General features: G+C 44.3%; 1 protein-coding gene across 2 annotated transcripts; it reads right to left on the minus strand.

The window, feature by feature from the left end:
- Positions 1-5,094: 5,094 nt before the first annotated feature.
- rabep1 (rabaptin, RAB GTPase binding effector protein 1) lies at positions 5,095-22,695 on the minus strand. Of its 2 annotated transcripts, XM_036523664.1 has the most exons (19): positions 22,537-22,695; positions 14,973-15,104; positions 14,383-14,586; positions 13,501-13,661; positions 12,633-12,752; positions 12,304-12,439; positions 11,956-12,134; positions 11,358-11,468; positions 10,643-11,104; positions 10,142-10,246; positions 9,662-9,778; positions 9,097-9,195; positions 8,538-8,678; positions 7,963-8,152; positions 7,489-7,500; positions 6,690-6,745; positions 5,916-6,014; positions 5,571-5,687; positions 5,095-5,380 (listed from the first exon to the last, which is right to left on the minus strand). In XM_036523664.1, the coding sequence occupies exons 1-19, from the start codon at positions 22,580-22,582 to the stop codon at positions 5,279-5,281; spliced, it is 2,589 nt and encodes an 862-aa protein (XP_036379557.1). In that variant the 5' UTR covers positions 22,583-22,695; the 3' UTR covers positions 5,095-5,278. The 2 variants fall into 2 exon arrangements, with proteins under 2 accessions (XP_036379557.1, XP_036379558.1); XM_036523665.1 differs by lacking the exon at positions 7,489-7,500.
- Between the last annotated feature and the right edge of the window lie 267 nt (positions 22,696-22,962).

The following is a 22,962-nucleotide window of genomic DNA, read 5'->3' on the forward strand; positions in this document are numbered from 1 at the left end:
GTGCAGACAAATTTTAATTAAGCAAAATGACCTACTCATTGCCATCAAAGGGATTAAATAGAGCTGGTTCCACCTCAGAAAATAAAGTACTCACACTCAAATTACAATCTGGTTTATTAGATATATACAGAGATATGTACACAGTACAGTATAAGTTTGCAAATCTCCCGCAACGGCAACAAAGCATGCGGACAGAAACGTTAAATGGGCTGGTCTTAAAGCTGAGATTCCCCACGCGGCATTCGGAATGACTCTGAGACCTCACTCCCTACTGTTGGTTCCCACACAAACCCTCGGTTTAGATTCTTCTGCAGTCTGTCCCGCCAAGAATGTGAACCACCGCCTCACTGTCTAACCTCATCGTAATGACGGAGAGGAGAAGCAGTCAGGTTTTACAGGATTCAAGATACCTTAAGGGAGTGACAGTCTGAGGCAGGATCAAAGATGTTAATGTGGCAGGTTTTTAAGCATATAATGCTGATGAATATATTTGGATAAACTCATTGTTTTAATATACTGAAGGCATGCAGTGGGAACAAACTGAATTCACAACATACCTAAGAGTTTGTGAAAGATAGGCTAGTTTTGCATTTAAGTCAAGAAAGATGTCCACACCAGGATCCTTTGTTGATGTGTCTCAATCTCCTTTGTTTTGCACTTAAATCAATCTTAGAATTTAAACACAAGGTGACATGCTGTCTGGGTTCTGGACAGGCCAGAGCTTTTTCAGTGACACATGGGACCAACAATGTTCAGGAACCTCAGCTTTAACACACTTCTACTGACACCATTGAAGAACCAAGCAATCAAAAAATTATCAATGGAGTTTCTCATATTAACTGAAATATATTTAACAAACCAAAATGTAAGGTCTTCTGAGTGATGTTGTCCTCCATCCAAGAAATAACTGGTCTACATCTGACGTACATCTGACTGCAGACACCTAAATATAAAAAGGGACCTTCCGCAAATTCTATACACCAGTGTCCATGTAAGAGGAGAGACAAAAGATAATAGACATTTCTGATTCAGCGTCATGGTCAAGTTTTCAATTTCAGGTCTAATCACTGCAATCTGAGGAAAGATGAATATCAATGACATGATTGAACATGGTAAGGTACTAAATTATGGTCAGTCACTGATAAAATTAAAAAAAGAGAAGTGTGTGTTACAAAGAAAAAATTCTATCGGATCATTTAACACCATCACTCAACTCTTTTGCTGTGTCTGTACTGTTAGAACTCAACAGCAGCAACTGCCAGATTCACTCCCATGTTCCATCACTGTCCCTGTGAAATGTGTTTCACTGCGGGATCCCAAAATCTTAAAAGACATGCTGAGAGATTTTCATTTCTACTGCTGACTTCAAAGACAGACTAATACACGCACTTTCCCCAATTTCAGAGAGGTTTTACAAGCACGCTCTGTCGTCTGCTTGAACATGATGCAAAACAGCAAATTTCTTTCTTTAAAAAAAAAAAAAAAAAGTTTTCACCTTGCCACAGTGATTTGTATTGATTTCACACTCCTGGAATCCACCAGGTGAATAGTACAAGAAGATTACCCTCTGAACACCCACTGGCACAAGCCAAATAACTATAGATAGGTTAACCTTTCATTTTACATTTGGAGTGATGCTGAAGATTTGCTTCCACATTTGCCAACGTCCTTTTCTCACTACACGTACGTTCCCTAATATACATCAGCCCACTGTAGGATTCTAGAATTCATATACACTCAGGACATCTAGAGGCTTATACTGAATAAGACTGTGGGCCCAGGACATGCAAGTTAATGGCATTTGTTAACTGGATTCATCACTATTATCCTGCATATAAAACACATGGGTGGATATTAAACTCTGAAAAAAAGGATCAGCAGCACAATATTTAAAGAAGCATTTTTTCCAATGTAAGTTATTTTTGACACAAGGCAAAATAATGAATCATGCTGTCACGTCTGGCAAGTTCTGTAAAAAGCAGCAGCTGCACAAAGTAAGAATTCCCACCACTTCAAACAACCTGGACTGAATGCAGCCATTTTCCCCCCATAAAAGATCGGTTATGGTTAAAATCCAGCCAAGCTCAAGAGCTTGATTACCACGCTCTGAACCGATTTCAGTAATACTTCCATTTTTTACACACAGAAATGGCCTCAAGGGTCAGGCTATTAGAATGCAAAGGGCTAACGGGAATACATATAGTGTTGGAACTGTCTTAGACAGCTGCTATACTGTCTAAGAATGGCTATTCTTCATGCTCAACCATGGCTGTCATGTTACACTTTCTTTTCCAGCTTAATTAGTGCATGGTAATCCTTGATTGCCACTCAGGCAGCATTTACCCTCTTTGCCAGTGTATCTCCGAATCTGTCTGGTAGCCTGACTGCAATTTCCGCACTGCATAATATTAAGTACTTCTGTCCAACCTGCACTTGGCTTCTGCCACCTAAGAATGCACTTTGGCTTTAGCTTCTCTGCAGTTTTGCAGTTTCAACAATGCTCGTTCCATTGCTACTCAGTGACGCAAAGTTGCACTGAAAACTCACCAGCCGAATATTTACATTTCTCATAACAACAATTTTTATTTACACTGTCTCTTGCCATTAACCACTTCACCTTTAAGGTTTCACCTTGACATCGATAGCTAGATCTGAACTGACATTAAAGGAGCACTCCACCAAAAAAAAAAAATCATTCAGAAATTGATGGAGCTGGACTGAGTAGTGGTTAGAGAACTAGAATCATTGTGGAAAGTTTCCAGCTTTGAATCACGGATCTCATCTAGAGCAAGGTACTTGCAAATAGGCCAGGTGTACATTGGTGTATATCCAGGGAAATGCGGATTTCCCTGGATAAGGCCGTCTGTTAAACCAAAGAAGATATATTTTAATGATACCATCAGTAAACTATTCTCCTTAGTTAGCACTGTGTAAGAAAACCAGCAAGTGTAGTTTACTAAGTTGTAGAATGCATTCTAACTCCCTTGAAAAGGGAGTCTCGCACAGGAGAATTAAGTGCCCTGGATGTAGTGTGACTGGCATGGAACAAAATATGTCTGCTTACATAGTGTTTTTCACAGACAATGTACCCTCTTGCTCAACTGAGAGTCAATAGCCCTACAAACCAAATTAGACAGTTGTAGAATCAGGCTGCCAGCAACCCTTTCTATTATTTTTCCTGAAGAAAAAATCTTTCATACACATGACAGACTGCTAAGGAGCTCCTGTCTCTGGGTCAAGATGCTACCTTCAATTCATGCTCTAGTTTGGCAGGACTGAGATTAATTCAAGACTTCAAAGAGACCCTGGACTATTTTTTTAATGGAAGAAACAGGTGAATCAGATTTGGTTTTGATGGAGTGCTCATCTCAGCACTGCGGAAAGGTAGAGGTCATGCTGTTACCCATAACACAAGTATTAGTGCTTCACCTACACTTCAGTTTCCTCTCATCATCATCATCATCTTCACACGCTTTCATGTAGTGCTCTGTGTAATCTCAAATTGTCAGCTTTGGTGCTTTCTCTGCCTCCTTCCATGATAGTCCACTATTGACTAGGTGACCCACAACTAAGCATGTTGTGGGAACATGGAATAAAAATGAGATTCACCACAAAAGGAACAAAAAAAAAGGACTGAAAAGTAGTATGTTAGTATGTGGAGGAAATGACACAGCTCTTAGCTATTCATGCTAACACTGATCTTACACAAAAGGAGAAGCATGTCTGAGCTGATAGGGGTCAACAGGGTGTGTGGAGGCCACCCTGACCATGATGACCCATAATGTATCACATGATGACACATACTACATCACAAACTCACAGGTCAGTTCCTACCCACATATTAAACCTATATGAGACTCTGGATGTTTAATTTGTCACAGTTGGCATCCTAGCTTTGCTGCAACATATGAGAGCAGAGACCATCTGAGAAAGTTGCTCTAAGCCGAGAAGCTCTGGGCTCTGTGCCAGGACCTTTACGAAAGTCTGAAAATGCACTCTATTTTGAAAATTTTGAACAGGGAAACAATGTTTCAGCAAGATGTTTCAGCACTTGCCAATTCATAATGCAGTGCTCGCCTGCCGTGTTGGTGGCAAAACCAAAGCAGCTATTCTCTAAAAAAGAAATTAAATGACCAGGCTAACGAACCCTAGCCCAAAAATCAACAAGACAACACTCGGAGAAATACAAACCGTCTAACCAAAATCTGATATTCTACGCAGTCAACATGACAAATACCATACAATAGAGAATAATTCTCAGGATCTGTAAATAAACAGGGCATCAAAAGATCCCCTTGATCATAGATGGTGCATCTCTGGTAACGTAAAAACTTCCAGTATTAGTTCTCAGGGATCTCTAAACCCACTAGAATATTTTCCACTACATGGGATCTGGGTTACTTAATGCCTGTTGGCGTTAAGTAGACTCTCCATCCATTTTGGAGGGTGGGGGGATGCAGAAGAAGACTATCAAACAGGGTCAGCACACCCACCAGGAGCAGCAAAAGGTCAGAAAAGATCATCACAGCAAGGTAATACTAGACATCTGGGTGAAATGGTTAATGGACCAGCAAAAAAACAAAACAAAACGCAGTTCTGCTTATGAAAAGAATCCAGGGCAAGGGAAGAGCACATATTTCAAGATTACTTCATCTACCCAATATATATATCCTCTATATACAAATATGCTGAGACTCCTTCATTAGCTTTTGCCTCATGCCCTGCACACAAAGTAGAATTAAGAGCCACAGCAGAACAAGAGAGAGATATCGGCCAGGTCTTTTTTTTTTTTTTCTGGAGATCTTACTTGCACGTGAAATGGCAGAAATAACAGGGGTTGTTTTCGTTCCATTTACCAGAAGGAGGAGTCATAAGAAGTTGTTGTAGAAGAAAGAGAGAGCACACACCCCTCGCTGGCAGGTCAAAGGACAGTTTCACATTTAGAAACACAGGACAGACACACGGGCATCTCCGCTTCTCAAGCCGCGCCAGTCCCTCGCTTATTTACAAACTCTGGTAGTGTTCCTCGTGCCTCCTGCCTCGGACGCCTCCACACGTTCCTGTACAGGAAAGGCGGTTTTTCGTTTCTTCTTATATACGGGTTTTTTTTTTTTTTTTTTTTTGGTTTCTGTCCTCCATGTGGGATCTTGGTGTTAAAAAAGTCCCGCCTACCTCCCAGGCCCTCAAACGGGAGCTACGGCCCTTATGGAAAAAAGGGTATCATTGGGCTGGGGGGGCAGGGGTTGGGTTGGGGCAGGGGGTGGAGTTTACGGTGGTATCATGTCTCAGGAAGCTGGCTGATGTCGGTCAGGTTGGTGTCGTTGAGGATGGCGCGAATTCGCTCCAGGGAGTCGGCCTGACGGATGCGTTCCAGCTGGACCTGGACGAGAGGCAAAAAAGGGTGGAGGCTGCAGTGATTGCTCATCAAACACACCTATGTTTCCTTTGCTAAAAGAACATTTTTCAGATGTGAGAATCCACAAGCTGCCTGTCTGACACAGGTCAGGCATTGCTTGTTTTGAGAGAGCACTGGATTAGAGGAGTGAGGTGGGCTAGAATAAGTGCGTTACCTGGAGGGTCTGGGAGAGCTTGACAAAGTCTCTCTGCACCTGCTCGCTGACATCCAGCTCCGTCTGCAGCCTCTGGGCTTTGTCCTTCTCATCAAACACCTGACTCTCTAGGGCTGCCTGAAACGAATTGTTAATATATGCTGAGACACAAGAACTTCTACGGCGTAGCTCCTGGGAGCGTGCATTCTCAACTACGCATGCTTATTAATGAATATGTAAAAGATCATTAGAAAATTGGACTGAATTGACAAAGCCGTGGTGTTTAACATGGCAGAAGGACTGAAAGGTAAACGGAGTCAAGACAGTAACCGGAGACGTGGCCGTTTCTGCCATGACCTGCCTGACCTTAGAGCTGGTGGCCTCCTTCAGCTGCTCCTCTAGGCTCGTCTTCAGACCCTGTAGGTTTTCCAACGTCTGGATCTTCTCTGACAGGTTGTGCTCCAGCTATTCAAGAGGACAAAAAAAATCTCATTTTATCACCCACATACAACACAAAACCTCATGACCATTCACATCTACAGATAGCCATTTCAATAAAAATGTAACTTGAGAAACAATACATATGGCATGCTAAATTACAATGCATGCAATCTATTACATAAAACACATACATTAGAATAATACAACGTAAAGTATGCAAAAGCCTTCATTTCAGTGCTTTAGAGTGCTGACTCTGGTTGGTCACAATCTGGCAGGTTATCCCGTTTTGTTTTACATAAATAACGCTCTCAGAATCAGGTTCATTTGGTTCGGTAAGGACAGTGATGGGATGAATCAGTTGGTTAAATATATGGTGGGAACAAAAGCTTGCAGACACTTTAGCCCTCAAGACCCCAGATTAACCAGGTTTTATGCTAATGCTTACTTTTCAGCACAACTCCACAGACCCTGAAAACATTATGTTTAGGTACTGGACCCTGAAATTAGAGCACTGTTTACTGTAATCAACGGTAAATCCCACATCCAACTCAGCTGTTCGAACTGATTCAGAGTGACTGAGGTGGAGCAGGTGCCCAGGGTGTTTGTGCTCGCCGGGGAGCCATGGCAACGGAACGCGGCCCTCAACTCCGCATGACCTTGACTTGTGGAAAATCGATTAGAGCGCACCGCTCAATGTACCTCTTCTTTTTCCGCCTTCACCCGCTCCAGCTCCGTTTTCAAACTGGAGAACGATGCTGCGGGAGGGGGGAGAAAAGAAGAAAAACAAACGGGGGACACAGGTATTAAAATTGTTTTATTTGCATTTTTCCTGAATGCTAATATCAAAGACATGCCTTCAAAGAGTCCAGGAGAATGAGCTGTTATTTATGAATAATGCATTAGGATCATCAGTCTTGGAGGGAGAACAGCACTGACTCGCTGAAGGACGTGGTGAGGAGGGATGGTGGATGTTAATGATATGCTAATTTGCTAAGTAAATAAGCTATCTTTTAATTGTTAAATCGAAGCGTGGAAAGAGTCTTGAAAGTTTGTAGTAAATCCCTTCATCATATGGTCATGGATATTTGGAATTAAATATACTGTTCAGTAAAATACAAAAATTCCACTTCTACTTCTGGGTTCAATCAATCCACTGCTTATCTCGTTTTAGCTGTAAAGATTATATGAAGGGTTCATGGACTTGCTTAATACTATTTTTACATAAAACACACAGAAATTCAGACATGTTCCTCAGATGTGTATTTTATGTCAGAAGAGGTGCCAGTGCAAACAAAATGGGGGAAAAAAACATTCCTTTATCCAACAGTCACTGTTAAACTATAGTGAAAAATTATGACAGGGTGAGGGCAGTTTAGCTGTTATTGTGTAGCCATTTGGGGTGCTGTTTGTGAAGTAGGTTACCAGCAACAAACTGCCTAGAGCCTATGGCATAAACACACACAGCCAAAGCAGGCCAGTCAGACAGAGTGGCTCATACCTTCCAGGATGTCTGAACAACAGTCACCAACGGAGGGAACGGAGAGGAGAAAAAGAACAGGATTTAGAAGGTACAAAAGAAAGGCGCAAAATAACTTCTGCGATGGGGCGGGGACAGTGGTGGCCTTTCTCAAAATGCACTCTCCATGTGAGATGCATTCGATACGAGAAAGGTCACATGACGGGTCATTCGTAGTGCTTTCACCGAGCACTATTCACTCATCAGAACTAACACAGATGTCTGACAGCTCACAGACCAAACACGATGGAGTGACGGACAGCAGCAAGTGTCCTGGCGTCTTTTTTATAAACACCACACTGTCACAAAGTGGTTCTCAGACAAAGGGATGGCGTTTGATGAAGAAACCCACTTTGGTTCTACAGGAGCACTCGGAAATGAGAATACTGAACAACACAGAAGAGGCACCTCCGGCCTCTTAGCACGGAGCCACGGGGCGGCTGCCTGTGGCCTCACCGATCTCCTCCTTGCAGCCCTCTATCTCCAGCTGCAGCGTGTCCTCCAGGTTCTCCTTCAGGCACTGCTCCGCCTGGATCTGCTCCTTCAGGAAGAGGATCTCCGCCTTCAGCTTCTCCTCCAGGTGGTCGGCCGCCGTGCGCGCCGCCACAATGTCCGCCCGGTACCCCAGAACCAGGGCCTGCAGCTCCTGCGGAGAGCATGTGCAGCGGTCAGCACGCAGGCTGTCCACCTCCTTCTGTAGTGCAGCCACTTACAGTGCTGGGCGGCAGTGTAGCATAGTGGTAAGGAGCAGGGCTCATAACCAAAATGTTGCCGGTTTCTCATCCCTGATGGGGCAATGCTGTACCCTTGGGCAAGGTACTTAACTTGCCTCAGTAAATATCCAGCTGTATAAATGGATAACATGTAAAAAAAAAAAAAAAAACTGCAACACATATAAGTCTCTCTGGATAAGAGAGTCTGCTAAATGACAATCATGTAATGCGGTGTAAAGTTGATCCCTCTTACTTAGGATTAGAGAGAAGTAATGGTATACTTGTGGCTTTGAATCAGCACAGGCGAATGGGACTTACTTGTACGGTGGAGGGAAGTTTGAAGTCCTCCTGCTGCTGCAGGGTCAGGTGCAGCCTGTGCTTCCCCTGCAAGCTCTCGTTTTCCCTCTGCAGTCGGCTCAGCTCGTCCGCCACCTGCTCCCGGGATTGCATCAGCACGGCCTGAAAAGCCAAGCAGCCTTCAGACAAACTGACAGAGACCCGCCGCAGAATGAAAGGTGAAAAAGATCCCTTTAACCGCGTTCTGTGCCATAGCACCTGAACCAATCCTGACTTGCAAATCTGGTTCAGCCAGCGGGGTCGGTCTTTGTTAGACTGAATAGCGTTCAAGGTTTGTAACTGTTGAAAAAGCTAGCAGGTCAAACATTCGATTGAAATCCAGCTGAAGACTGTCAGAAAAGTACTGTGACGCCATGTATGAATGGCCTGTCTAAAATGCAGTCAGACAACAAAACGGTGCAAAAGTCCGATTTAGTCTGAAAGCTTTCTTTATAGGCCAGGGTGCTATTTAGGGCATTCGTATCAGAACTCCCCCAGCAAACGCAGCGAGAGGACTGAAAGGCAGGCTATCTAGTCTCACCATCTGTTCCTGCGTGTTTCTCTTGGCTTGGCTGAAGGCCTGCTGCAGGGCGCTAAGCAGGGTCTCTGACTCCTGGACTTTCTGCATGAGAGTGGAGACCTGGAAGAGAAGCCAGACAACAGCAGGATTCAGAAATCATCAGCAAGCGTAATTCAATTATCTACACTGGTAAAACGCACAGTAACAACAAGGGGCTGAATGGTGTGAAAGCCCACGTCATGGAGTCGTGGTGTTATTTATTCTATGAAAGGTTTTTCACAACTCAGACAGTGGTTTGACACCTCCTTCGCAAGCGCTGTCGTTTGAATATGAATCTCAAAGTGAGATATACCAGCACATCAATAACAAATGCATTTTTAAAAATGTATCTATCAAAAAATAGAAAACTATATTGCACCCCTGATTGAGTACATTTGCACAGAAGAAATATCACTGATCAAATAAATTAAAGAACTTTTGTACACTACTTTTTGCATTACATTGCTGCTGGACCATAAAATCATGAGTGCCTAATACTTCGTTTAAATACGTGTTCAAGACCAAAGGAGGTAGCATGGGAACAGACCTTGGCAGTGGTTTCCTCATTGCTCTGTTTTATGGAGTCCTCTAGCTCTTGTTTCTCACTCATGGTTCTCTCCAACTGATCATTAGCTTGTCGCAGCATCACCTGTAGCTTCTTCACCTGAGTAGGTCGGCAGGTAGGTAGGGAGGAAAGAAAATATATGCTATCGTAAAATTTGAATTAACCACTAAAGTGTTTACGGAACTGCTGTGCTATGTGTGACAAGACAGTACCTTAAGAACTAACGGGCCCCACGTTTGTACACAGACTAAAAGGTAAATTCAATCTGATGTCTGAGCTTTTCCATTTTACATCCTGATATGCAAGCATGCCTTATAAATAAACTTGCGTTACTTCAAATTGCCGTATTTTAATGGGTGTTGATTACGTCACTTCTCCAGATGAATAAATTCACAGGCAACAGGCTACAATAGCAGGGTTTTCTATATTTCCATCCTCGGCAGCTGAAAAGGCCAGGTGTACCTGATCGCGCGTCTCTGCCTCTTGGCCCTGGATGACCTGCAGCTGTTTCTCATAGTTGGAGCACATGTCGCAACGACGGCCCAGCTTTCTCCCTGCATTCTTCACCTTTGTGACAAAAGGGGAGGCGGCATTGGAAAAGAGTGACTATGGCCGCCTTCTCTTTGATGATACAAACACATGAAGGCGAATTATTGAACAATACCAAGCATACAATTTCAGTCCTGGCCCATTACACCCATATCTAACAATAAGATTCAACTTTTGTATGCACAAACTAATAATTATCTTTAAAAAAAAAGATTATCTTTAAAAAGATACATAGATGTCACTGCACAAAACAATAAAAAACAAAAATGTGATAAACATGCGTATGTTAATCCCTCGTCATTTCTAGCCCTATGTGAGAGTGAAACAGCCACTGTCAGGGTATATTGCGAAACATGCATATTGGCCACGAGCTCTACCCGCAAAGGAAAAGTTAATTGTGACAGTGCGTCTGACCTCTTGCTGCAGCAGGTTCCACTCGCATTCGCTGACCAGCCTGTAGCCGGAGGGGGGCAGGTAGGCGGTGTCGGGGGCCTGGGAGATGCTGGAGAGCAGGGAGGCCGTCTCCTCCTGCTCGGGAGTCATGGCCTTGATGGCCTTCTCCTGGTCCTTGGTGAGGAGGAAGTGGCCCGAGGGGAGCTGGATGGAGCTGACGGAGGCCGCGTCCAGGTTCTCCGGCGCCCCGCAGTCAGCCCCGACCAGCGGCCCGAAGTCCGACTCGTCCAGGTTGCTGGCCGACTTGGCCTTGTGGTTGTAGCCCAGGCCGCGGGCCGGCAGCAGGCCCCCTGACGAGCCCAGGCTGTCTGTGGACTGCACCCTGCGGAGCCCGTCCTTGTAGAGGTCCGAGCCGTCCTGACTGCCCGCCAGCTCCGTGTCCAGGGAGTGCATGGAGCTGTGCATGCTGTGGTTGGTGTGGGCCTGGGGAGAGAGGGAGGACACCACGTGTCAGGAGCCGGGGAGCACTGCGGCTCACACACTGTCGATGATCCTTTCACAGCCACAGGCATCAGCGCTTAATGGAGTCACCGAGCGGCCTGCTACATTTTATTACAGCTGAGAACCTTTCACCAAGCGAAAATTAGAAAGGTGAGGCCACCGCAAATCATTATGATGTAATTAGTATCATTAAATGTCAGCAGGCTTTACAGACTGGAGTAGATCAAAACTGCACCTCATCAGTAGACAGGCCAAGGAGTGAGTCCTCTGCGGGTTCTGCCTGCTCCGTCACCTCTTCCTCTTTCAGCTCTTTGGCCTGGCTGATCCGCTGCTTCTCATCCTCCTCCTGGGGTCAAAGAGCATGTTACTGACACTGCACAACCCACAATATTCACTTTCCAAATGACCAAACTCAAGGGGGTAATTAGGGGAACTTAAAGCTTTCAAATTTAGAAGTCTCAAAACAAGGATGTTCATTGCTAATCACATTTCAGAACTAAATATGCATTAGAACCATAAACAAACAATTCCACCTGTTATCTCAGCAGGCTCATAAAGATCCATACATTTCCACTAACTTCTAAGAGCTGGAAAATTCCCAACACAACAATTAATGGGTGTACAATATGCAAGACGCATTTACAATATCTAATCCATGAAGCTTTGCTCATTGTTTGAGGTGCTTCAAACATTGTTTAAAACCGCTTTAGTCACCCCACAGACACCGTAAAGTAGAAGAAAACGAACGGGTTCCTAGTGCGAATGGAGACATTGGCAGGAAGCAGGATGCGATGAGACTATAACAGAGCTGGGGGAGACGCCAGAGGCCGTACCTGGTCTCTCTTCTTCATCTCCTCCACCTGGCGCAGCTGCTCCGAGGACAGCACGCTCTCGATCCGCTGCATGTCCCGCATCAGCAGCCGCTGCGACTCCAGGAACTGGTCGTTGGCCCGCTGCCAGGTGTGCTTCAGCTGGTTGTGCTGCTGCCTCTCCAGCTCCAGCAGGTGACACACTGAGGGAGAAAGGCGGGTGAAAAATTCAAAGGGCGCCCGCGGCTGACGGTCCCGCTGTTGGGGCGCCAAGGACATTCCTCGCTGTACCTTTAGACTACCCCCCCCCCCCCACCCCCAAATGTCAGCGTCAAATTCCCAGACTGTTGGGAGAGCTCATAATCAGGTCACCTTCGTGTAGTTCTTTGCGCAGTTTCTCCGCATCTTCCTGAAGCACGGACTTCTGGGTATTCAGGACTGCCACGTACATCTCCAGGTCAGTGCGGCACGATTTTTCAGCCTCTAGAACATGATTGAGCTCCTTTACCTGGAAAATAAATGCATTAGTTTAACAATCCTTACCACGGTATAAATCCAGCTATCAAATCAAACTGCCCGAGGAGGGAAAAGCTTTAAAAATTTTAGCTTCTGGACATGTATTACAAGATTCACAATGAATTATCTATGGCTTAAGAACAGTGCACATAAGATCACTACAAGTTGTTGTCAGCGATACCCACCTTCGAGGCCTCCAGTTCCTTCACCCTGTCCTCGGCCACCGTCAGCTTGGCTTTTAGAGCAGCAATTTCATGCTCCATCGGCATCACCACCGACCGAAGCTTTTCTGCGTCCTCCTGTGCCTGGGGGTGGGGGGAGAGATTCAAATCACAACCACACTCGCACTATCCTGGAGAGACCGATTCAAATCACAACCACACTCGCACTATCCTGGGGAGACCGATTCAAATCAAGACCATGCCCACACTATCAAAGGGGAATGATTCAATTCAAGACCATGCTCATACTGTCCTGGGGGAATGATTCAAATCAAGACCACACTCACACTATCCTGGGGAAATGATTCAAATTGAGACCACACTCACACTGTTCTGGGAGAACCGATTCAAACAAAGGATTGAGGACTACCTAATCAGGGGAACTTCTAAGGAAATGTATCATGAATAAATATTTACTTCTGATGCAACACCCAGGCAGAGATATTTTTCTCAAAACAGCAAATAAGGAGAAGTTCACATCTGGTGACGATGTGCTACAGTGGCCTGTGGCTGGGCTTGTTCCTGTCCCACTTCCCTAATCGTGATTAACGCCCTCCCCGAGCTCACCACAGGGGAATGGCTGCGGAGTTCTCCTGGCAGGCAGTGCCCACGCTGGCACAAAGCAGATAAAGGCTTCGAGAGAGAGGAGGGGAGGTGAGGAGAGGGGAAAGCAGGAGAGGTGAGGGGAGAGGAGGGGAGGGGAGGGGAGAGGAGGGGACGTGAAGGGAGGGCAAGTGAGGGCGGATGAAGGGAGGTGACGAGAGGGGAGGGGGAGCGGAGATGACGCGTGGGGAGGGGAGGGGAGGGGTGCAGCGGAGCGCAGCGGACCGACCTTCTTCATCTCGTTCTCCAGGTTCTCCTCCTCCTGGCCCTCGGAGAGGCGGCGCCTCAGCTCGCCCATCTCGCGCTCCACGGCCTCGCGGTACTGCGCCCACTGCGCCCGCTCCTGCTCCAGCCGCTGGTGGTACTGCACCTCGTACTCCCGCACGGTGTCTGAGGCGAGAGAAAGGCGGGGAGCAGAGCGCGGTCATGGCTCCTGCTTTCACTCGCAAGCGAAACCGCATAAAGAACTCATACTGGTTGAAGAAAATTTAGGCTGACAGAAAAGACTACAAAGCTCAAGGTGCACAACAGTGCTTCTCCATCAGTCAAAGTCAAAGTCAACTTTATTGTCAATATGCACAGGACATACAGAGGATTGAAACTGCGTTTCTCTCAGGCCCACGGTAACAATACAACAGTTAGACGTAATACAGTGACACTGAGAGACAAGAACAAGAATTTTCACAGATATACAATAAACACAATCAGTGAGGTGTTGGTTGCAGTTATTCCATCATTTTACTTACATTAATTAAAAATATACCTCTGACAGATAAGGTATGTTTTTTTTTTCGTTTCATTCTTGTGTGTGAGGTTGTATGGCACACCACACCTTAACATTTAGGAGTCCTTAATATTTTTTTAAAAGTACATCAACTATGTTTCTTTTTAAAGAATGAAAATAAGGCTGACTGAAATCCGACAATGAAAAGATCTCAGATGACTGGGATTGCCCTGCACACACTGTATTCATCTCACCTTCAGTCAAGATAGACTTTTATGCATCTAAGGTACAAACATAGTCCCCTAGTTTATTTTCCAGCTTATCCAATGACGTTTCCTCCCAGGGGCACAGAGCCAGCATGAATGTAAGAGGAAGCGGGGACCGTACCTTTCATGATGGCCTGCAGAGAGGCCACCTCCTCCTGCCACTGCCGCTTCACCTGGTCGATGGCCTCCTGCTTGGTGCTCTCGGAAACCGTGGCCACCGCCTTGATGTTCTCCATTTCCGCCTGGGCCTCCGCAAGCTGGGCCTTGGCATGGCTCAGCTCCGCCTGGACCGACTCCAGAGTGGCTCCTTGCCTCTTCAGCTCCTCTGCGCAGAGTTGGACACACATAAGAGTTAAGAAGGAGCGAACTAGGGCAGGATGTGCATGCATGCGAATGGAGAAAATCACAAAGATGTGCCTTCTTCAGTCTGTAAACAAAGTGTAGCTTCGCATGACAAAATACAGAAGCACCTGTAACTTAACTTCATGACCACCCAAAATGACACAAGTGGCTGAGAGATTTAGCGGCTGAATACAGGAATGGCTGAAGAGTAAAATAACATCAAACTAAACCAACCTGAAAGCCCTCTCAAGATCAGAATGCTGGAGGACAATAAATACCTCAATCAATCCCTTCAAACCATTCCTCAGTGTTAACAGAGGCACAACAGCAAACGTAAGAAGTAAGAGGCAGCTAGAGACTGACACTCACCTTCTTTTGAAAGATAGAGCTCCTTGAACTTGGCCCGCTTTTGGTTAAACTCCATCTCCAGCTGCTGCTTGAACTTGATGAAATCGGCTCGGTCCTGTTGGGAGGCCGGCACGTGCTGCTGCAATCCCCCTGCTGGAGGACCAAACCATGTTAAAATGTGCCCTAAGTAGTAAAATGGCCCCTCCCATTACCTTCCCGACCAGTCAGTCATTATTAATGGCCACAAAGGATGCCCTTTGTCTCTCCCTACGGGTAACTGCCTGTAGAGGACTGTGTGAATAATGAATGACATTGTCAGGGTACGTACAGAGGGATGAATGGTGGGTAATGAACTTTTTTGTGGTTTATTTCAGGATAAAAAGTTGTGTTGTTTGTTTCGTGAATACATGGCTAAAGGCAGACATTTATCACCGGATCATAATAGTGATTTATGGCACTGTCTTTTCCTTGCAGTGGCTGGCTGACTCCTGCAAACAATATTAATCATTCCACCTTGCCCTGGGAGGCCACTTTTTAAGATTGCATAAATCAAGGGCCTCATAACCTGCAGATTATTCAAATGTCCTTGTCAAAAAGCAAGGGATGCCAATCCAAAAACCAGCAACAGAGTTCAACAAAACTGTCAGGCATGCTTTGAACACAAGACACAAGGAGGGTGCAAATTTGCAAATGGCTCTGTGCGCTGCCTATTTCTGAGGTAGTGACTTCACCTTCATTTGTAATTTGTGACTGGAATTCAACATCAGACCTTGTCTTCTACCACAACCATAAATCAAAAAAAAATCAAAGGTAACAATACCAACTCAGAACTGAAACTGTATTGTGAAGGTGTGAAAAAAAGCCACCAAACTGAAGCAGGAGCTACTCCCATATTTCTTGATAATTCCTTCTCTCTTCAGGCAAAGGCTGCCTGCCTTTTCTCTGGCTCTCATTTTTCTTTTGTTTAGCACTTCAAGCCAAATTCACGCTGGTTGGACATCAGTTCCTTCAAGAGTCAGTATGTACCTAATGATAGTGTCAACTCCACAAAATGTGATCATTTATCTGGGAGGATCCAGATTCTATCCAAGGGATGTGTAAGGGACTTTCTGTCCACTCTGACTGTTCAGTCTTAAAGGTATCCAATACTTTTATCAAACACGGCTTACATTAAATATGTATGTTAGCGTAAAAACATTGGTAGCTTATGACAGTGTGTGGGGTGGCCAGGGTTAGGAGGCTCGGTGTGGTGGAACACCACACTTTATTCTTGGGTACTGCAAATGGCATCTGGATTACACTTTCTTAACCGCTGTAGTAAGGTCTTTATTTTTATTTACATTAGTCATTCAGCAGACATTCTTATCCAGAGCAACTCATAAAATGCATGTAATAAAGTGGTTTGATCATGTGCCTGGATCAGCATGTAACACAACATAGGGACTATGCCATTCCAAACACAATGCTAACTCATAGCCTGAAGTAAACTTCTACAAAAGATCACAATTGGGTAGGAGGGCAATACCTGTGACTCCAATGCAGAGGAACCCATAATTTAAGATCAGTAACTGCCAGTCATTTCATTTACTAGGTCACTAGCTCCAGGAAATAATTCAAAGAGAATGCTTTTCAATATTGTCCCTGCCCGCACATTACAACAAGTTTGATGTCAATGACATTGATGTAAGAATTGAGAGAAAAGCTGAAGCTTGCTTAAATTTGTAACTCAAGGTTGAGGACAATGTGCAACAGCAGTCATATTGAACAACCAAATACACGCCCCCCCCTACCCCCATCCCTTTCAAAGTGTGGGAAAAGGCTGTCATGTGCAGACAAATGGCAAACCAGTTCTCCCCTGAATGGAAACCCCCTGCTTCTCAATCAATTGCTGAACAATTCACAGAATTCAACGTGTGAGCCTCTCTCCAGCGCTCACCACAAAATACTAGCCTTATCCTTCCCTGGCACTGTGTTTAAGAGGAAAATACAGACTGAAAAGCTCACCTACACAGAGCAGATATAAGATGGGGTTCTAAATTCCCTTTGATCTGGGGCTGCTGAAAGCAGATATTTCTGAGCCTGAACGGCTTATTAGGTCATCAGCACTGCAGTGGCATCTACTCTGAAACCATGCACGTGCCATGAGTCTCGGCCTTTGCTGGAGAGTTGTGGAAAACTGCAGTATCACTTCAGCTTCAAAGCTAGGTTAAACAGAAACCGGCTTCAAAGTAGTCAGTTTTCCATAAAATCAGTTTAGGATAGCAGAGCTGCTAAAAACATCCTTCTGAGAACAGAGTGATATCGACCCAATAAAAGACTCAATAAAGTAAAGGCCTTGTCACAGAGTCCTTCACAATGTGCATTACACATGAGACATTATAACATGCACAGTATAAGAATAATGGCATAAAAATTGAACAACACCATGACAACAACAAAACAAATGAGATAAAATGTTAGCATTAAAAATAATGGGATATGTTCAAACTCGAGTGGGGTGTGAACAAAACAATGTTCTGCTGCGACACCTTACAACATAGAATGGGAAATTTTTTCACATAGTCTCCGAGAAGATGAAAAATTACAATAATCCTCCCATTTGCATGAATTAAGCTAGTTAGTTTTGAGGGAAAATATGGAAAACCTCCTTTGGTCTCCTAATGGCAAACTGAGAAAAACCACAAACCTGCCATGTTTCCATTTTGGGGCTTCTCCATTCTTCCTTTAATGAGATTAACATGTATGATTATGTCTGACACACTGCCCACAAAACAATAGAAAGAAAGGCTATGGCAGATGAGGTTGCAAACAATGAACAGGGATTTTCCAAGTTGGTCAAGATTGTTCATTCTTACAATGAAATATTCAAGCAAGCTACAAGAGGCCCACTTCCTCTGACACAGATAAAATTTACCCACCCCGTTAAAAGGGAGATTCCACAATTTGGCCTGCCCCCAGAGATGAAGGTTCTGCATGATGGGGTAACGCTTGCCTCAAAAAAATGAAAGCGACTTCACATAGTGTTTACTGCATTTCTACCACCAGTACATTCTAGAAATGGCATATGTTCCCTCACTTGCAACATCATGCAGAGGGATATAATATGATTAGAGACATCAGCCCAAGTCAGAGCCACAAATCACAGCTTTGAGGTCAGTGTTTACTGCAAGCTGCTGTTGAGGCCACACACACAAAGGCACACATGTACAGAAACTGAGCGCTCTGAGGCACACCTAAGTGTAGAGAGCTTCGAGCAGGAACAGAATTCCCTCCGTCGCACACATTCATGAAAGCAGTGAAATGTCCATCTACAAAAATCAAGGGAGCAATATGATAAAAATCTAAGGGAGAAAAACCTGTATAATGAAAGCACTGAAATCCCCCCCCCTGTAATATTCAAAAGACACCATAAGAAGCATTGCTAATGGCTATTGATCTGCAGACAGTAAGTGCAAAACACATTCTTTTGAACAAGCCCGGATAATTTTATAACCCAAAATCAAGGGTATGCATGAACCAGGTTTATCGCGAATCACCTCCACATACCTCACTTAGCTCAATCTGTCAGTAGAATTCAAAGCTGACACAGTTACATACTGTAGCAAAATGGATCTGTAGCCTTCATGGCTTATTGAGTTAAGTAGGATCACACAGGATGGATTTTCAGTCAGCCTCAGATATCACATACAAGACCACAGGGGTCCTTTCAGATGCAGTTTATTCAGTAACCAAAACACATGCGATAAGTGTATCATTTAGTGCTTTTCTGCTTTATGCGACCCTGCCTTTGTGATTGGCAACTGTGTTCGGCTTTTCTCATCACATTAACCTCTGCAGACATGCAGGAGTGGTGAAGCGAAACAAATGCAACCGTCTGATAAGCCTGCACGACACCACCAGCTATTTTTCGCACCACGACTCGCACAGTTCACTGCAGTGAGGTGGGTGCCCATTGGAGGACAGGTGCATTGATCTCATCTCAGCAACTTGTAGGCACCTTGCAGATCACAAGATGCCTGACTGAAGTTTCAATTCCACTGTGGGCTCCCAGTCATTAATGGCTGTGAACATGGCTGGGATTGAACCCTTGCTGTCGGGCTTAGCCTACACTCAAGACAAGCACCTTGCAGACTCAGCTACTCTGGAGCCCTGCAATACATGTAATTTGAGCTGATACAAACTGAGCAAAGAAAAGAATATCAGCAAAGGCTTTTAAAAGAGGTCAAACTGCAAATGAAAATGAGGCTTGAAAGGACTTAAAAGGAATGCAACAGCTTACAATCAGCTGTCCCTGGTCCAATATCCAGAGTGTTTTAGGCCTCTGATTCACACAATGCTATTCATAAAAAAGCACAGTTGTGTCTAATTACTCCAACTAATCACTATAAGTCCCACCCTGAAATCCTAAAGCTATTGTCAGGCAAATTTACACAGGACGCTAGTCTACCTAAGATAGTCTTACCTGGTATCTGCCACCGTGATCTAATTACCCCCCCCCCCCCCCCCCCCCACCTGTAGCCAGAGCAGGAGTTATGTGATCCCCCTGCATGCCTGTCAATTTTAATGAAAAAGATAACTGAAAAAGATAGACATATTTGGATTCTTAATTTGCCTTTGGGACGAGGAGGAAATGATTCAGTTCTAGGGCTGCTATGACAACTGCTAAGGGTGTCAGAGGAATGTGCTGTACCGAGTGCCACTCGTCAGCTCTCTCTGTGGTTGATTTCTCAACATTTCTAATTTGAGCAGTGCAAAGCCTGTTTTTGCTGGCTGGTAGGGTTTGCATGTTATTATGCATGAGATTCAAAAGAATCCACATTCTCAAAGTTATCACAGCTCCATGTATTCAAACCATGGCTACTGGCATGTCAGGGCTGTAAGACCAAGGTAAATGGGGATAGGAATATAGTAAATTACGTAAGGCACTCTTAAGATAGCTGGAAAACACCAAATATCCGGATGACATAAATTTAAGCATTTGAACTGTGTGTGAATCTAACTGACAGTCATACCATAGAAAGTGTTACAAGGCCGTAGGGAGAATGTTTGTTTTGAAAGACAATCCTACAGTATGACACAACTGTGTCCTCTGATGTGTCAGTAACTGAGTTTCCAACGGATTGCAATCACTATGAAACATACGAAAGCAGAAGATGCATCAAAAACCACCAGAACTTGTATGAAAATCAAATCATTGGCCATGGCAGATAATATGCTGCGGACAACATTAGAGAATTAGGCTACAGCAATATTCACCCTACTGAAAGCATTAAACATTCAAGGACCACCTTAGTAAATTCAATTGTTTTGGCTTGATTTTTTTCTGTGTGTGTTTGCGAGCGTGTCCTATTTAATATTTAACATACAAAGTCTGTTTTATCACTTCAAGCAAACTGTGTTTATCTGGCCCTTATCTGTGGGAAAAGGATTTGTTTAGGTTGTAGACTTCCACATTCTCTACCACCTCTATGAATTAGCTGCTTAGCCAGTATTCTGTAGCCATACACATTTTTAATGTAAAGAATAGTAAAGTCCACATTTCACATAATAGTAGCCGCAGGTAATAACTAAATAAGTGAGAGCTTGTCTTTTCCATGTATAAAATTAAGCTTATGCTAGAGGTTGATGTAATGATTAGGCCCTGGGCTCACCACCAAAGCACATGGATTCAAAACCCTGTTGTGGCACTGTTTAACCTGAACTGCATCAGTAAACACCAAGCTGTAAAGCTGGTTGACAGGTGCCCTCTGTAAGTACACCAGGATAAAAATCTGTAAGAGGCAAATAACTAATGTAGGCCCGAGGCAAGACCTCCTTACCATTCACAAGGCTGTGTGTAAAGTTCACCTTGGTAGTTTTGTTACCTAAAGCGGGGTCTCTTAAACATGGTCCTGGGCCCCAACTGTCATATGGCAGCTGTTCCAGCCCGAGGTCAATTGAAAATGTTTCACTGTGCTTCATGAATCCTGTGAATGAATCTGATCGCTCCACATTTGATCTACTATAAATTCTTTATGAATGTAGGCTGCTGTCAGAGTTGTATTTGTGCTAGTATAAAGATTAACAAAAATCTTTATTCAGCACATTGTTATTAATACCTGTCCACAGAACAAATATGGGCCACTGGTCTCAATTAAGCATACTTAGTTGTTCACTTAATTGTTCTTGGCACCAGTGAACAAATTACTCTAAAGTAATAAAGTTGTGCACTAGTCAGTGTCCGTAATTTTGGGGGCTCCAATGAAAAGAAACACCTTTACTTGTTTACTTCAGTTACAACACATCTACAACAAACTGTTGGATTGCCTGTAATAAAACTAACAGTCAAGACTAGTTGGGTGATATCAAATCCAGAACAGCAATGTCTTCTGTTAAAAATTTACTCAGCTGTGAGGGCTGACTCAGTATCCACCGTGGTTTGCCTAACACCAGGACAGTAAGAAATTGTTGTAAATAAAATCAGTACAATAAATTCTGAAACAAGGACAGCGTAATAAGCAGCATATATAGAAGATACAACCAAACTAAAGCGCAATCTCAAGTTAATAAAGATAGCACAAACGACGTTACACTTACATAGCCTCCTAGCTATATTATGGTGTGTAAAAGCACATGCAAACTACATATGACAAGAATGGCATGACCATCTTAGCTGTGCTAATGTTAGTGGAAATCCTGCGGATAGCAGGATACTAGCAGCATACTAGCTGCCAATCTGTACTAAATGTCCCACTCACAATTACGATTAAACCCTAACATACTGTGTCAGTGGTTGATGCTACCGAATGCAAAAATTATTGATACTAATGGTTAATAATAGGTGTTAAACAAACAATGCATAGGTGTTGCCCGCATCCTATTTGTCAGGAATCTGTCTATCTAGCTGTTATGCCCAACTAGAAGCTCTGTTGAATGCCGTATTCCATATCGCATTACCAACTACTGGTAAAGTTTGTGGCTAACTACCTGTGAGAAATATCGGACAAACACACTAGCTAGCTATGCAGCTATCGTATGATGATGCAAATCTCCTACTAGCCTGCTTGGTAAAAGTACACGCGTGGAATAGAAGGACCGGTAGCTAAGTTACAAGATAGCGACTGACTCAATATCGTTACGAAGAACAGCTAGCTGGTACCACTGGCGTTACTGACACCCAGTATCAATTCGCTGTCAACAATGACTGTCCAATAATGACAGCTCAACGCCGGCAAGCACAACAAGCCAGCCAGTCCGCCAGCTAGCTAGCGTTAGCCATCATGGCTTGCTTATACTGTTTGTTGATGTTGTGGAGACCTAGTTAGCAAGCTAGCTGGCTGGCTAACTAGCTATCCGGGAAACTCAGCTAGCAGAGTGTGTAATTCACAGTATGGTTAAGCTGCCATTTTACAGGCAACGTGCACAAGCTTTGCGATCAAGTGAAAATGATGCATCTCCGATGCAAGGCTACAGCAAAGAGAGGGTATCACGTTAGGCCGGGCGACGGCAGCGGGGTGAGTCCGTGGCTGCACAGGCCGCTGGCCTTCAATTACAACGCTCAAGGCGTTTAGAGATGGAAAGACTGCGAAAACGGAGGAGTCATTACCGTCATGCTGAGGCGGCAGGGCGGATCCCGAGGCCTGCTCGGCCATGGTTTCCCGGGGGTGGGTTGCAATAACGGGCTCAGTGGAAGAACGCTAGGAGTGTCCAAGGAAAAGCAGCGGCAGCAGGGAGAAACATACACCAACGTCATTAGAGAGCCCAGTCCTCACCACGCATGTGCGCAGGGAGGAGCTGAGCGATGACAGGGACGAGGCTGGCTGGAAATTCAGTTGTTATTGTTGTTACTGAGGCTGCTTTTATCATTTATATTACTATGATATTGTTTTTATTTTTATGATGGGTTAATTATTATAATATATTGAGATCAGATTTTTGATCTGTGTAAGAAAAAGCATATGCCTTTCTAAATTCTAAAAATAAAAAATACCCCTGACAGATGGAGTGGATCAGTGATCCATGGAAATGTTGC

The sequence above is a fragment of the Megalops cyprinoides genome, chromosome 3 (genome assembly GCF_013368585.1).
Source record: "Megalops cyprinoides isolate fMegCyp1 chromosome 3, fMegCyp1.pri, whole genome shotgun sequence".
NCBI classification, from domain to species: domain Eukaryota; kingdom Metazoa; phylum Chordata; class Actinopteri; order Elopiformes; family Megalopidae; genus Megalops; species Megalops cyprinoides.

Excerpts from the sequence above, each read along its gene's own strand:
- rabep1 (XM_036523664.1), bottom strand. The coding sequence starts at position 22,582 with ATGGCCGAGCAGGCCTCGGGATCCGCCCTGCCGCCTCAGCATGACG. Across the intron at positions 14,587-14,972 it reads GCTCTATCTTTCAAAAGAAG|AGGAGCTGAAGAGGCAAGGA; the intron begins GTGAGTGTCAGT and ends AACTCTGCGCAG. Across the intron at positions 12,135-12,303 it reads GCGCAAAGAACTACACGAAG|TGTGTCACCTGCTGGAGCTG; the intron begins GTGACCTGATTA and ends TTTCTCCCTCAG.